The 14137-nt window shown below is 53.5% G+C and overlaps 1 protein-coding gene and 1 long non-coding RNA gene across 7 annotated transcripts in view; one reads left to right on the plus strand and one right to left on the minus strand.

The window, feature by feature from the left end:
- Positions 1 to 5898, plus strand: part of AXIN2 (axin 2) — a 30284-nt gene extending 24386 nt beyond the window's left edge. For 5 of the 6 annotated variants that reach the window (XM_068529555.1, XM_068529554.1, XM_068529553.1 and 2 more), the window contains 2 exons: positions 1172 to 1339; positions 4692 to 5898. In XM_068529555.1, the coding sequence (XP_068385656.1) occupies positions 1172 to 1339; positions 4692 to 4818 (295 nt within the window). In that variant the 3' untranslated portion in view covers positions 4819 to 5898. Of the gene's footprint in view, positions 1 to 1171; positions 1340 to 2633; positions 3247 to 4691 lie in introns of those variants that run through there. The other variant, XM_068529557.1, reaches the window with a different exon arrangement.
- A 2305-nt stretch (positions 5899 to 8203) lies between these two features.
- Positions 8204 to 14111, minus strand: LOC137755139 (uncharacterized). Its single transcript, XR_011071974.1, has 4 exons — positions 13825 to 14111; positions 12263 to 12372; positions 8604 to 8847; positions 8204 to 8375 (listed from the first exon to the last, which is right to left on the minus strand). It is a non-coding gene; the product is annotated as an uncharacterized lncRNA (long non-coding RNA).
- Between the last annotated feature and the right edge of the window lie 26 nt (positions 14112 to 14137).

Here is a 14137-nt window from a genome sequence, read left to right on the forward strand (position 1 = left end):
CGCCCGGAGACTTTACGCTTTCAGGGTATTCTCTATCGGGGGCTGTGGTTTTTGAAACCTTTTTTTTAGTCTATAAAATCACCTTCGTTTTTATGTTAGCGACAAGGAACAGTAAACTCAGATGTTGCCGTAAATTAGGATCTCGGAAAACCCCACCTGTACCGAGAAACGCATCGTGACTTGTACACAAGTGTTCCTTCCTGAAGTGGTGGATGGCTCAGGGTTCCTGGACTCAAGCTCAGACGGGAAGCCTTTAGCTGATGGGTAGAGGGACCCCAAAGCCGGAGGGAAAAGTTGTCCCCACTAGCCCAGAAAGTTAGCGAGTTGGTAAACCATCTTTGTGTCACACTGAGCCGGAGGATGCTTCTCCACCGCTGCAGACACAGAGAGGGGACCATCTTTGCTGTTTTGCTGGGGGAGCAGCACATCTTCCCCACTGGTCCCACGATTCCCGTCCTAAACCTACACTCTTGTAAACTGGGCAGGGAAGCCAGCCTTCGTTTCACTCCAGGGTGGTGCGTTGAAAAAGTGTTAGGTTGCAGAGATCTAAAGGGGCCTAAATCATTAAAGTTTTTTGTGTTAGTGTCTTCATTGTGAGCAATGAACAGTGTTGGAAGTGAGAAGACCTCCATCCTGTTAACAATTGGTGGACCTTAAGTTGACCAGCTATCCGGGCCTGCATCTTTTTTTTTTTTTTTTTTTAAGCCACTCCACAAAAACTCAGAAGTTGAGATGACTGAGGGCTGACCCCACCCCCCACCAGTGGGCTCTGGCTTTCCGGGCTCATGCCACTCCTGGGTTTGTCCCTACAGCAGACGCTGGTCAGAGCGAGTGTCCCTGTGGCTCTGGGTGGGTCTCTTCTTTCTCATCTTCCTTGGCAAGCACCCCATTGGTGCCCCCCTGATGGACATTACTCTGTTCTCCCATTGGATGGAAGGAGATGGTCCCTTCCTGTGTGCCCCACACAGATGACCTGAGGGAGGACCGTGTGTCCACCAGCAATGGCTGCCTCTGTGATACGGGACCCGCACCCTTGTGGTGTACAGCTCCAGCCCGACTTTATCTCTGGAGACAGTGTTTGCAGCGCCCCTGGGTGTGTACGTGCATGTATGTGCACACGTGCTTGCTGCCTTCAAATGCAGGACTTGTTGCTTTTCCATCTTATTTTCAGTCACAAAGAGCCAAAGAAGCTGGCAGGGGTGCACGCTCTCCAGGCCAGCGAGCTGGTCGTCACCTACTTTTTCTGCGGGGAGGAAATCCCGTACCGGAGGATGCTGAAGGCTCAGAGCCTGACCCTGGGCCACTTCAAAGAGCAGCTCAGCAAAAAGGGAAATTATAGGTAAGCGTCCCACGGCTTCTTTCTGCTCCGGACTTGGTTTGCTCAGAAGCAAGAGCCAGGGTCGCTTCCTGGCCAGGCCAGACCTGGAGGGGCCACTGGAGGGGCTGCGCGATGCTTCTCTCTGTCTCACTGACGCTGTCCCCTCACCCCTCCCCAAGATGACACGGCAGCAGCGGCGGCAGGGAGGGCTCTGTGGGCACCTGGGTGGGCTTTTTTTTTAACCAGGTGGACAAGACTGAGGGTTAGGGTTAGGAGCAAGGGGTCGGCTGGCTTTGCCAGAAGGAGAGCTGGGCTGGGGCCGTCTCGTGCAGGCTCTGCCTGAAAGGGGCGAGGGGTGTAGGGGAAAGCTAGGGAGAGAACAGACAGACGGAGAGACTGCCTGATGAGGAGGCTGAAAGGCTGCCCTCCTGGCACGTCTGGGAGAGGCCGTCCTCACCGAAGGCTCAGGGACAGGCAGAGACCACTGCCTGCACTGTGGCAGCGCCCTCTTCCCTCAGCCTCCGTGCCCCAAGTCACGTGGGGCAGGGTTGCCTGTAACAGAGGAAGGGCAGGACCTGTGGGTGGGCACTGGGGAGGGGCGGGGTCAGGGCTGGCCGCCCCTCCTGCTGGGGCCTCGGGACGGGAACCCGCCCTCCCTCCGGGCTTCCTCTTCCCTCTACACGGTCCAGATGCCCACCCTGGCCTGCCGGACCCTGGAGGGGATTCAGGAGCCGGGGGCTGGCCCTGGGCGTCTCTCGGTCACTTTCCCCTCAACGTGGGGCAGGTGATGACCAGAGTCCCACCTGCCCCTTCTCGGCGGCCTCCGTCCCAAGGGAACCCGTGGGTTCCATCCCGCTGTGTCCCGGGTGCCGTGTGCAGGGCTGGGACAGGAGAGGTGGGAGGTTAGAGAGGAGACAGCCTGGGCCCAGAAGGTGCACCCCTGCTGCTGCCCCAAGCAGGGATGGCGCGGAGAGCTCTAACACACTTCACCACCTGCTGGGCGCACGCCGGCTCTGGACCCCCGGCAAGCCCACCCCCGGGGCCCGTGGTACCCCAGCCCTTCCAGAGCAGCCACTTCCACCCGGGCCGGTGGGCGGGGAGGGGCTGATTTGGGCAGCGGCCCAGACTGACTCTGTTTGCAGGGAAGGGACGGGGCTCAGGGCCGGGACCCTGCAGGTGACCGACAGCGGGGCCTGGAGCTGGGCTGAGATCTTTCCCTTTTACACCCGGGCAGAGACAGTTCTGGAAATGAACCAGGGAACTGGGGAACGGGCCTGGCTCCTTCTTCTTCTTCTTCTTTTTTTATCTTGAACAGACACAAGGTGAAACTAATTACACAAGTGTGCCCCTCCAGGGATTCATTTTGATCTCAGCTTTGGCTCGGCTGGACTTTGAGTGGAACCGCAGGTGACCTTCAGGGGAGCAGGGCCGAGGGGCGCAGAGCAGAGGCTGCAGGGACGGCTCCACACGCAGCCACTCCAGCCCCATCTGGCTCTGAGTTTTCTCTAAGGCACACTCAGCAAGCCTGGCTTTGAAGCCCCGGCCTCCCCTCTCATGCACACAGACGCGCACAAACGGGCGGCTCGCAGATCCTTTGCTGATTGGATCAGGCCGCAGCCCTTCCCAGCCGCCTTACGCGGCTTGACCCGCTCCCCGGGCCGGAGCTGAACCCTGTGCCCGCCGGGTCGGGGGGCACTGCAGCACTCGCACCCCTCACCGCCGCCCGGCCGCCCGCCATCCGAAGCCCAGCGAGGACGGGGCGGGGAGCGGGGGCCTGGGCTGCGCTGAGCAATCTCAACGTGGCAGAGCTTCAGAGCAGCCCCTGCAGACGTGCCAGATGGCAGAAGGAAGCAGAGTTTGCCACACAAAGCAGGTCGCAGTGGAAGAGAAGCTGAGGGCAGCACAGTGCCTTTGAAGTCCGGGGGGGGGGGCGGGGCAGGGCTGGGGAGGAGTCAGGAACGGGGTCACTCGCTGCGTGTCCCTGCTCAGAGGGGCCGGGAGAGCCCCCGTGCGGGGCCCGAGGCCTGCCTGGCGTGGTGTAGGCATCGGAGCCTCTCATTTGGAAAGACCTCCCCCCGCTGCCCAGGGTCTCCTGTGCGCAGAGCCCCTCCCCCAGCGCTCATCGGGCCCCCCGGGACTCTGCCCCGCCTCACGCCAGAGCGTCTGCGCCGCTGACCCCCTCGAGCTGGGCGGTCACCCCGATGCCTTAGCCCAGCCGGGAACGCCAGAAACCCAGACCCTTGACTAAATGCAGCTGTTTCACTGGGTTTAGCCTTATCGCCTATGAAAGTACTTGGCTGGCCTTCATTAAAGAGGAAAGAAATTTAGCTCTAACCAAGGGGAATTTAAAAAAACTTTTTAAGGAGGAAAGACAAAAACAGAAAACCACTGTAACCCTGAGACACAATTACTTTTTTTTTTTTTTTTTGAGAAGCTATTACCCTCCCCCCAGGGGACCGTGACCCTCCCTCCACGAGTGGCCTTTATTGGCTGAAGATGACGGCTTGCAGGGGCGAGTTGAGAGCGTCTGAGGGGTCTCCCTGGCCTGGGACGGGGAGGGATAGGCCTTGGCTTCATGTCCTGGGAAGGGGCTCGAGTGGGCCTGGCCGAGCGGGACAGCAGTTTTCAGACGTGACTCTCCTGGGACAGGCTGGTGGTTTGCGTCCTTGCAGTTCAACAGGCTTCAAGCAAGAAGCCGGGGTGGGATCGAAGGACCTTTTTTAATCAGCGGGCAGAATAGGGGCCTTTAGCGTTAGCCCTGGAGGAGGGGAGGGAAGGGGCGGGGGCAGAGGGGAGAGTAGCGGGGGTCTCGGTGGCTGCAACCCCGGGAAGCAGTGGGCTGCCCGCCTCCTGCGGTGACCACAGGGGAGGCAGCCTGCCCTGGCCCCCCCAGCCCAAGCTGTGCCCGACACCAGCCGGGAGGGCTGGCCCTTGGGCGCTGGAGGGCAGGGAGCATGAGCGGTGCCAGCCTTCCGCAGACTCCTGCCGGGTCGGGGGGCTGAGTCGGGGGTCTCTTTGAGGGACCCCCCCTCCAGGCATGCTTTGCGCTCCCCTGCCCCTCCCCCCCCCAAAATAAAGTGGGAGAAAGAAGCAGCTGTCCTCTGCAAAGGGTCCCTCTCACCGTGTGTGTCGGGTGACAGTGCTGGGCCTCAGCATTGTTGGCAGCTGGGGGGTGCCCAGCGGCCGCCTCCGGGGTCCCTGCCTGGCTTTACCCTCCGACCAGCCGCACGAAGCAGACCCGGGCAGAGAGTCCCCTGCCGCCCGCGGTAGCGGCATTCTCAGACCCCTTCGCCCCCAGCGCTGACAGACTGTCCTCTCAAACCGAGTAGAAAATGCAGCTTTACCAAGCCGCGTGTTGGGTTTTCCTTTTAAGGTATTACTTCAAAAAAGCGAGCAACGAGTTCGCGTGTGGAGCCGTGTTTGAGGAGGTCTGGGACGACGAGGTGGTGCTGCCCACGTACGAGGGCCGGATCCTGGGGAAGGTGGAGAGGATCGACTGAGCCTCGGCGTCTGGCTCGGGCCACCGGCCTCGGACAGGACGGCTCTTGGCTCTTGTGGACGCTGACGGTATCGGAGAGACTGCCGTGCATAACCTATGACTTCCTAGGGCTCTAAATCCATCAGTTAGGAGAAGCTGTAGCTCACCTGGACAGGAATCCTTCCTGCTATTTATTGGACAGTCGGCTCCCCCGCCCCCAGTTTGTGGATATGCTGCTTTAAACACGGAAGGGGGAGAGAGGAAGTTTTCGTGGTTCTATTTCACTGAAAGAGGATTTGAGCTGTGCCGTGCGTTTCTCCAAGTGAACATAGACTTTTAAAAAAATGGTGTCCTACCGTTGACACACGCAGAAATTGGTGCATCTTTTTCCCCCAGCGCTGCTCTATTTTGTCATAAAGGTGTGAGGTTTGATTTGGGGGCCCTCCTGTCGGACAGGATGATTCATTGTGGAGGCGGGGGAGTGTCCCCGGGGCCCCAGGTTCACCCCGTGACTTCCTGGAGCTCCCCACCAGGGCCCAGCACCCGATGGCTGAGGCCTTCTGGAACCATGTGGTTTGACTTGTGCTTGTCTTGAAATGACAACAACTTGGGAGTCTTCTAAAATTAGTCTTTGGACCCCAGCCATTCTGGAAACTACCCCCTCCCCTTGCGCCCAGCCCGGCAAAGAAGCGAACAGTTGTGGGAAGACCTGACAGCACCTTTCCTCCAGACACCTTCATCGTGACGTTCGGGTTTTTACATTAACTTAATCTGTGCATTCTGTTTGCCATCGTTCCTTGTACCATACGTCTGTATATATTGTACGGAGAAGAGTATTAATCCACTATCTCTAGTGCTTGACCTTGAATCAGTACAGTACCTGTACCTGCACGGTGTCCACGCCGTGTGTCGCCCTATATTGAGGGCTCCAGCTTTCCCTTGTTTTTTGAAAGGGGTTTATGTATAAATATATTTTATGCCTTTTTATTACAAGTCTTGTACTCAATGACTTTTGCCATGGCATTTTGTTCTACTTATACTGTAAATTATGCATTATAAAGAGTTCATTTAAGGAAAATTACTTGGTACAATAATTATTGTAATTAAGAGATGTAGCCTTTATTAAAATTTTATATTTTTCAAAATATCGGCCTCGTCTTTGAACCCCCTGGGGTGGAAGTGGGTTAGAGGCCCCCTTTTGTATATGAACATTCTTCGCTTGATTCTTCCCACTTTGCTCGAGCCCATTTCTATCTGACCTGGAGCTCTTCTTACCCAACCGGTGTTTCGAAAAACGATGTCTTCAGGATCACCTGGTTGCTGACCGGCTGAGGATCTTCTCGTCGTGGAGCGGGTGTGGACAGCGTCTCCTCTGATGTCCTCCCCCCCGTCTACCACCTGGATTCAGCCTCTTCCTCCCAGGCAGATGCCTGCCATCTGGCCAGGTAGGTACAGGTGGTGAGGAGCTGGGCTGGGGTCCTCCCAGGAGTACTTGTGTTTTAATAGGTGTCTCGGGGGTGAAAAGCCACTGAAAATGGTGTGCAGGTCGTGAATGCCCAGTGGGGTCAGTGAACCTCGGTCTCGGTGCTACTCAGCCACCCTCCCCATGGCTGGGTAGACCAGACGGTTCAGTGAGAATAGTGCACTGTTCGCCGACAGTTTGCTTCGTGTGGCCATTGTTCATCCAACAGACACACGTCCCGTCCCCGTGCTCAGAGCACTCAGGGCTGGGCTGCATTTCAGATCCCGGAGAGCAAGTCCATGTAAAGGAGTCCTATGATGAACCCTTTTTGAAATAAATGTCCAAAGAGGAAAAGGTGGGGGAGGGAGGGATAAATTAGGAGTTTGGGATTAGCAGATACAAGCTACTATATATAAAATAGATAACCAACAAGGACCTACGGTATAGCACAGGGAACTCTACTCACTATCTTGTAATAACCTATGATGTAAAAGAATCTGAAAAAGTATATATGACAATCACTTTGCTGTACATCTGAAACGCAACATTGTAAATCAACTATACTTCAAAATATAAAAAAATTTTAATCTTTAATTTAAAAAAAGTCTACAAATAATAAATTCTGGAGATGGTGTGGAGAAAAGGGAACCCTCCTACACTGTTGGTGGGAATGTAAATCGATACAGCCACTATGGAGAACAGTATGGAGGTTCCTTAAAGAACTAAAAATAGAATTACCATATGAGCCAGCAATCCCACTCCTGGGCATATACCTGGACAAAACTGTAATTCAAAAAGATACATGCACCCCTATGTTCAGAGCAGCATTACTCACCATAGCCAAAACATGGAAACAACCTAAATGTCCATCGACAGATGAATGGATAAAGAAGACGTGGTATATATCTATACAATGGAATATGACTCAGCCATAAAAAAGAATGAAATAATGCCATTGGCAGCAACATGGATGGACCTAGAGATTGTCATACTAAGTGAAGTAACTCAGAAAGGCAAATACCATATGATATCACTTACATGTGGAATCTAAAATACGACACAGTGAACTCGTCTAGGAAACAGAAACAGACTCACAGAGGACAGACTGGCGGTTGCCAAGGGGGAGGGGGTGGGGGAGGGATGGAGTGGGAGTTTGGGATTAGCAGATTCAAACTATTGTATACAGGATGGATAAACAACAAGCTCCTCCTGTAGAGCACAGGGAACTATATTCAGTCTCCTCTGATAAACCACAATGGAAAAGAATATATTAAAAGAATGTATATATGTGTATAACTGAATCACTTTGCTGTACAGCAGAAATTAACACAACATTGAAAATCAACTACAATAAAATTTAAGAAAAAGTGTCTGTGATGGCAGTTGGACTTGACTTCTCAGGAGCGGGGTCTGCGGCGGATCTGGTTGACTTTTTGTTCCTCTGTAAGCTGGTTCAGGGCCGACGAGGCAGGGGATGGGGGCCGCGCGGGGATGGGGGCGGGGCCGGCTTGCACTTCGCAGCCTCCGCGTGGCAGTGTGGTGGGGCGGCTGCCAGGGGAGCTGGCGAGAGTCCGCGAGAGTCCGTGAGAGTCCGGGCTGCCGGATTCGGTGATCTTGGTCCTCAGGATGCAGGTGGCTGCACCCTTCCCCTCCTGCTGGAATGGGGGCTCATAGCGGGGTATCCCAGACCCACTCCCAGAGTCGTAAGGCTCTTTCCAATCCGGAAGGATGAAGAGGCTCAAGCTACTGTGCCTGGGGGGCGTGGGGGGGCGTGGGGGGTGTGGTTATGGCTTTTCGTCTTCAGGCCTTTGGGTTCATCCCATGAGAATAATGAGGTCTAACACGGGCTTGGGGTTCGGACAAACCTGAACCCAAGTCCCGGTGCCACCACCTCCTGGGGGACCGTGGGCACCTTCCCAGCAGCATCTGTGGGGCAGAAACCAGATGAAGTGACCACTCGTGCTTGTACCTCTTCGCAGGGGCCCGTATCTCTGCTTCTTGTTTTCACCGTCTGGGGCTCCTCACCTGGCGGGGATGGGCTTCTGGGATCCCTGGACGCTTGACATTGTTTGCAGAATCACCTGTGCCTTCCTCTGACGAGTGGGTCTATGGCTTTACTAGCATATTCGAAAGAAAAAGCTAAAACGCGAGCCCTCCCTCCTCCAGGCCCTCGGGTCTCAGCGGGGAGCTGGTGAGACACAGCCGCCGCCCCCCCAGATCCGCCCCCAGCCCCCGTCCACGCCCCGGGGAGGCCTGGCTGCGATGGAGTGAGTCTCACTGCTCCGGGCCTCTTCCACCTCCCCTCCCCTCCCTCGAAACCCCAGCTGTAAATCGGGCCCACCAACCTCATCTTCATTTCCTAGGCGCTCCGACCTCATTTTCCTGATTAATTGCTGCCCAGCTCGTCAGAGGAGCAGCACAGACCACGGGGCTGAGTCCTCTCTGGGCTGCGCTTGTTGGAGCTTTTACAGCTCCATCCTCGCTCCCTGGGTGATGATTAGCTCCTCGCGTGGAAATTCCAGGCCTCCCCCTCTTCCTGCTGCAACATCTGGGCGCGGGCATCCGGCTTCTCCTGCCCTGGCACAGGACCTAGAAGTGGGGGGCAAGGCATTGGCAGGCTGCTGGAGTCGGAAACTGAGACTTTTCAGCCGGAGCCTCGCTTTGGCCCCAGCGCATCTTTAAATTTTTCTTTATCAAGTCTGACCTTACGCGGTACCTGGAAAATCTGTGCGGACCCTCGCCTAGGGGGACGGTTGATGTGGAGATGTGGGGTTTGGGGAAAAGGATCCTGTCTTCTTCTCCCCCGACCTCAGGGACCGTAATCGTATTGTCAAAAGGAAGGAAATTGGAAATCACCCCAAAGAAAGTAGTCCAGTGTATTTGAATAATCAAGTAAGATTGGGTTTTTTGCGGTTGTTGGTTTGGTTTCTTTTGTCACAAAAAAAAAAAAGAAGTTCTTCTTTTTTTACCTTTAATAAATAATTTGGTTGTACAGAAACTGCCAAAATTACATAGAAGCTTCAAAAGAGTGGTTTACATCTTTCTTAGCAATTGTCTCACTTTATCAACCGGATTTTCTAAAAATCTGCTATGAGAGTGAACTGCTGCTGTATTTGTCCCAGGAAGTGGGTAGTAGTGATATGGTTTACAGCATATATACACACACACACCACCACCACCAAAACCAAAACAAACAAAAAATGCATTTAGGTCAATGCTGGCTGTTACCAGAATCATCCCAGCATAGAGCTTAGCACCTAGAGGGCCCTCAATATTTGAGGCAATGAAGGAAAAGGAGAAAATAAAAATTATCTATAGTAGGACCACCTAAGATTCAGATAACCACTATTACACTTTGCAGTATCCTTCCAGGTTAGAATACACACACACACACACACACACACAAGCATAGGACATTATAGTATATACAGTTTTGTAATCTGCATTTTTCACTCAATAATGTCTTTGGCATATGTCCATATCAATAAATATTTTTCTCTATTCTTCTACAACATGACATAAATGTATGGCTGAACTCTACCTTATTTAACTCATCACTTATGGTTGGACATTTATCTAGTTTCCAAATGGTGCAATTAGAAGCCACATTGTAATGAAATCTGCATAGTAGATTGGTAGTCTGAGCTAAACAGTCTTTAATTATTAGGATGAAGGTTTTTCGTGGAGAATCACTCATGGAAGGTCCTTTTCAGGGCTTTGGCCACATCCTGTCTGCGAATCCTTGACTGTGACTCCCCAGTGCCTGGCTCATGGGCGACACTCAAGCCGGGTTTGTGGCTTCAGTTTCCCTCTCAAGCCTGGATAGTCGAGGCTCGCCTTAATCTGAGCCCAGCCTGTCTCTCTGCTGTGATTTCCACTTGCGAGCTGGGTAGTCTTGAGCAATGAATTTCCCTCTACTTGGGTTTGCCTCTTTGTAAAACGAGAGTCATGAACGTCCTTCAGGGTGCTGATGGCAGTTGCTAAGGTGTGCCCGGTTTTCAGAAGAGAGTCTGGCCCACGACAAGGATCTCGTACACATCAGCCGCTATTGTCCCCTGCCGTCTGGGTTCAGGCCTGACTCTGCTCAGCCCTCTTCCTTCTTCCTCTTGCCTGTTATGAAGCCCTGTCCCCCTGCCGTTGCTCCCCACTTCCCCAGCCTTCCCTCTCAGAACCCCAGAACTCGCTCAGCCTGTGCTCACATCGGCTACTTTTTTCTTTTTCCTCCCCTGAGCTATAAGCCACTTGGAGGGCAAGGCCTGTGGCTCAGACCTCAATGTGCAACAACTTTACAGATAGAAGGTCAACCCGAGTGATAGAGAAAGTGCGAGGTCAAGTTCATCCGGACATCCCACGACCACACCACCCTCCTGAGCCCCATATCCGACTTCGCTCCGTTTTCCCAAACTCGGCTTTGGCCCAAATTATGTCATCGGGAGCCCCAGACGTGTCAGACGTGGTGCACGGAGAGGATCAGAGGACAATCCGATGGTCCGGAAGTTGAGGGTTGGCTTTCTCTCCTACCTTCTCCAAGTGATCTTACCAACAAGAGGAAGCCGGGGGTCAGATCCCTACGGTGTTGTGTTCGGGGTTGCCAGATTTAGCAAATAAAAGTAGAGGACGCCAGTTAAATCTCAGATAAACAATGAATAATTTTTTGGTGTAAGTATATCTCACACAACAGTCGGGATATGCTTATACTAAAAACTTATCTGAAATTCAAAGGTAACGGGGCGTCGGGCGTTTAACCTGGCGAGTCCAATTGTGATGGATGCTGTGAATTTCTCACCTGGCCTTCCTCCTGTTTTGCTGCTAACGTGCTCTCTTGTACGGCAGAGGCTGGAAAGCTGAGCACCACATTCTCCCGACCCCTCTGTGTCTGGATGTGAAGTGGGCTCCACCACTTCGTTTCTCTCAGTAGGAGGCAGAGGTGTCTTCCCTCTGGCTCGTCGGCTGACTACCAAGTGGTGGAGACACAGGGCTTGTTGCAACTTCGTGGGCGCCCGTTCTCGGCTCCCTGGTCCCCGAGGGGCTTGGAGCTGGGAGAGATGCCCGACTCCCCTTGGTGGCGTCTGGCCACCAGCTCACGGGTGTGCAGTACGTGTAGGACGTGTAGGATCGTTGCAGTGGACCCCGGAACGCTGCCTGGGCAGGTGAGCTCTGCGGGGTTTTGGAAGTCATGACCACAGGCTCAACCTGGCCTGCTGCTGATTTCTTCACCAAATTTCTAAGCATCTCCTACCCTGTATCAGTTTACTTTATGTTAAAATGCTACATTAGTCTGGGGTGTGGTAACAAAATACCACAAACTGGGTAGCCGAGAACAGCAGAATGTATCCTCTCACAGTTCTGGAGGCTGGAAGTCGCAAATCAAGGTGGCAGCAGCACCAGACTCCCCTTGAAACCTGGAGGGAAGTGGCCTTCATTGCCTCTCTCAGCTTCTGGTGGCCCCAGGTGCTCCTGACCAGTGGTTGCATGACCCCAGTCTTCACATGGCGATCTCCCTGTGTCTTGTCACACAGCCCTTCCTCTGTACTTGTCTGTGACTAAGCCCAAATGTCCCCTTTTTATAAGGACACCAGTCATTTTAAGTTAGGGCCCACCTTCATCACTGCATCTTAACTTGACTGCATTTGCAAAGACCCTATTTCCAAATGAGGTGCCATTCTGAGGTACCGCGTATTAGGACTTCCCCGTAACTTTTGTAAGGGGGACACACTTCAACCCATAACAAATACCTAGAGTGATGGCTGTCTCCCGACCGATAGAATGGGGACACCTACCATTTTGTCCTAACAGAAAAAGAAAAGCACAAATCTTTCAAAGAGAAAAACTTGAAGCATCGTCTTAAGGAGAAACTTCCTCTGACCACGTGAAAGACCTCCACACTTCCCCCGCCCGCCCGTCACCTTGGTAACTGCATCTTCCCAGTCTGCCTGCTGTCACAGACCCCAGCAGACTCTGCCGGCTTTTCTTCCACACGCTCTATCCCGACTACTACACACACCTCTGATTTTCGTCTCCACTCAGCCTGGGTCAAGCTGGAAAATCCAGGTTGTCCGAATCTTTGACCATCTGAAAATGAAGCCAGGATCTGGGCGTTTTCCCTCTGTTCTCCTGGAAGGCACAACAGGACGAAAAGCAGGATGCCACCATCTTTCCACAAAACCATCTTGGCTACCAGGATATAAGACCCTTGGGAGAAATTATGGAATTTCTGTCTCCACAGATTGCCAGGTTGAGAAGACGAAGTCAGTGGTCATCTTTAGGCCCGAAGGCTGCGCCCTAGACTAGATGAGCTTTCCAAGTCTCTTCCTCCCTGGGATTCTGAGTTTGGCACGGGCCTGGGTGACTGTATTCTTCCCAAGGGAAATGGTGGGCTCCCTGGTTGCTGGGGGGCAGCTGGGAGGGATGGGGGTAGGTAGAGCTGGTGGCAGAGGGGGTCTTACTGACTTTTAGGGGAAGGTTTCTGCCCTGGCGGGGACCTGCATCAGTAAAACGAGCCTCAGCTCCCATCCTCAACCAGGCGGTGCGTGCTCGGGCGTCTGTTTCCACGGGGGTGAAGTCTTTTGCGATCATCAGTTGTGTAGATGGTTTGTGAATCATTGTGGAGCACTTGGCCGGGCTGGAGACGGCAAGACGCAATTAGTCCTCTGACGGACACGGTTTGTCAACATAAAAGGTTTGGGCGGAAGGGCCGCCAGATGACACCCACTGCTTGGCAGACATGAGACGGCTGCAGGCCTTAGCTGTCCGTTCCTCCTGCCCGAAAACGCCCAGGGGGTGAGAGAACGGGGAGGGGCGCGAGCCGGGGGGAGGGGCGCAGCTGCTGTGCATCTGAGCCCTGTCCCCTCGGCAGCGCCAGGCCACCTGGAGAAGCAGAGACGCCTCCCAGCCTTGCTTTAGGGGCCACGGCTGCTTGGGCCACCTGCTTCCCTGTCGGCCAGAGGCCAATTACCCAGACTGAGGGATAGCCGGTCCCAGGGCAAGGGACAGAGAGATGGTGAGAAAATGAATTAGATGGGAGAGTGGATTATGATAGTAAAAGTCTGGCTTATAGAACATTTGATATGAGTTACTTAGAGATTTTTCCTTTAAATTTTTTTTTTTTTTTTTTTGCTAACCACAGAAATAAATAGTCATGGTAGAAATTTTGAAAAATACATAGAATGACAAAAAAAGGCCCTCCAAATCCATCTATAATCCCACTACCCATAGATAGCAATTGATAATATTTCGGTGCATTCCCTTCCAGTATGTGGCACACTCTCTTGCTCTGTATTCTGAACGTCTCCCAGTTTTTGAGGATAAATCCCTACATGTGTGAAGACTTGTATCACTGCAAGCAAACTTTGTGGCCATTCTGCAGACCGCCCTGGTCACTGTGAAGACCAGCCACCTGTACCTCCTCTTCCAACGAGAGCCCATCATCGCACAGCCTCTCCTGCTCGGAGGCAGGCGGCAGGCTAAGCCCAGCAGAGGCTCCTGACTCCCCAGGAACTGTGGAACTCACTTTTGGGCGGGGAAGGAATGGCTTGCGGTTCCTGCCTGCCTCGCCTCACCCCTTACCTGTTGGGAGGTCCTTCTTCTGGATCACACCTGCTTGATTCGTCAGCTGCTTGCCTGGTTCCACTGCTCTGCGTCTCCCACTTTGTACCACATCTGATGACGTCTTGTTTCTGATCCCGGTTGATTTCCACCCTTTGGGCCCCACTTCCTTGCGAGAATCTCCATAAATGACACCGGTGAGATGTTTTTCTTGCATTTGTCCCTGCTGTTATTTTAGCTAGCTCTGCGTCCATGTTTTTGTCTCCCGATAATAGTACCTTGGTTTTCCTTTGGCGAACACCCCTCAGCTATACAAACGGCACAGGATCTGGCC

Source organism: Eschrichtius robustus, chromosome 20 (assembly GCF_028021215.1).
Source record: "Eschrichtius robustus isolate mEscRob2 chromosome 20, mEscRob2.pri, whole genome shotgun sequence".
Taxonomy (NCBI): Eukaryota; Metazoa; Chordata; class Mammalia; order Artiodactyla; family Eschrichtiidae; genus Eschrichtius; species Eschrichtius robustus.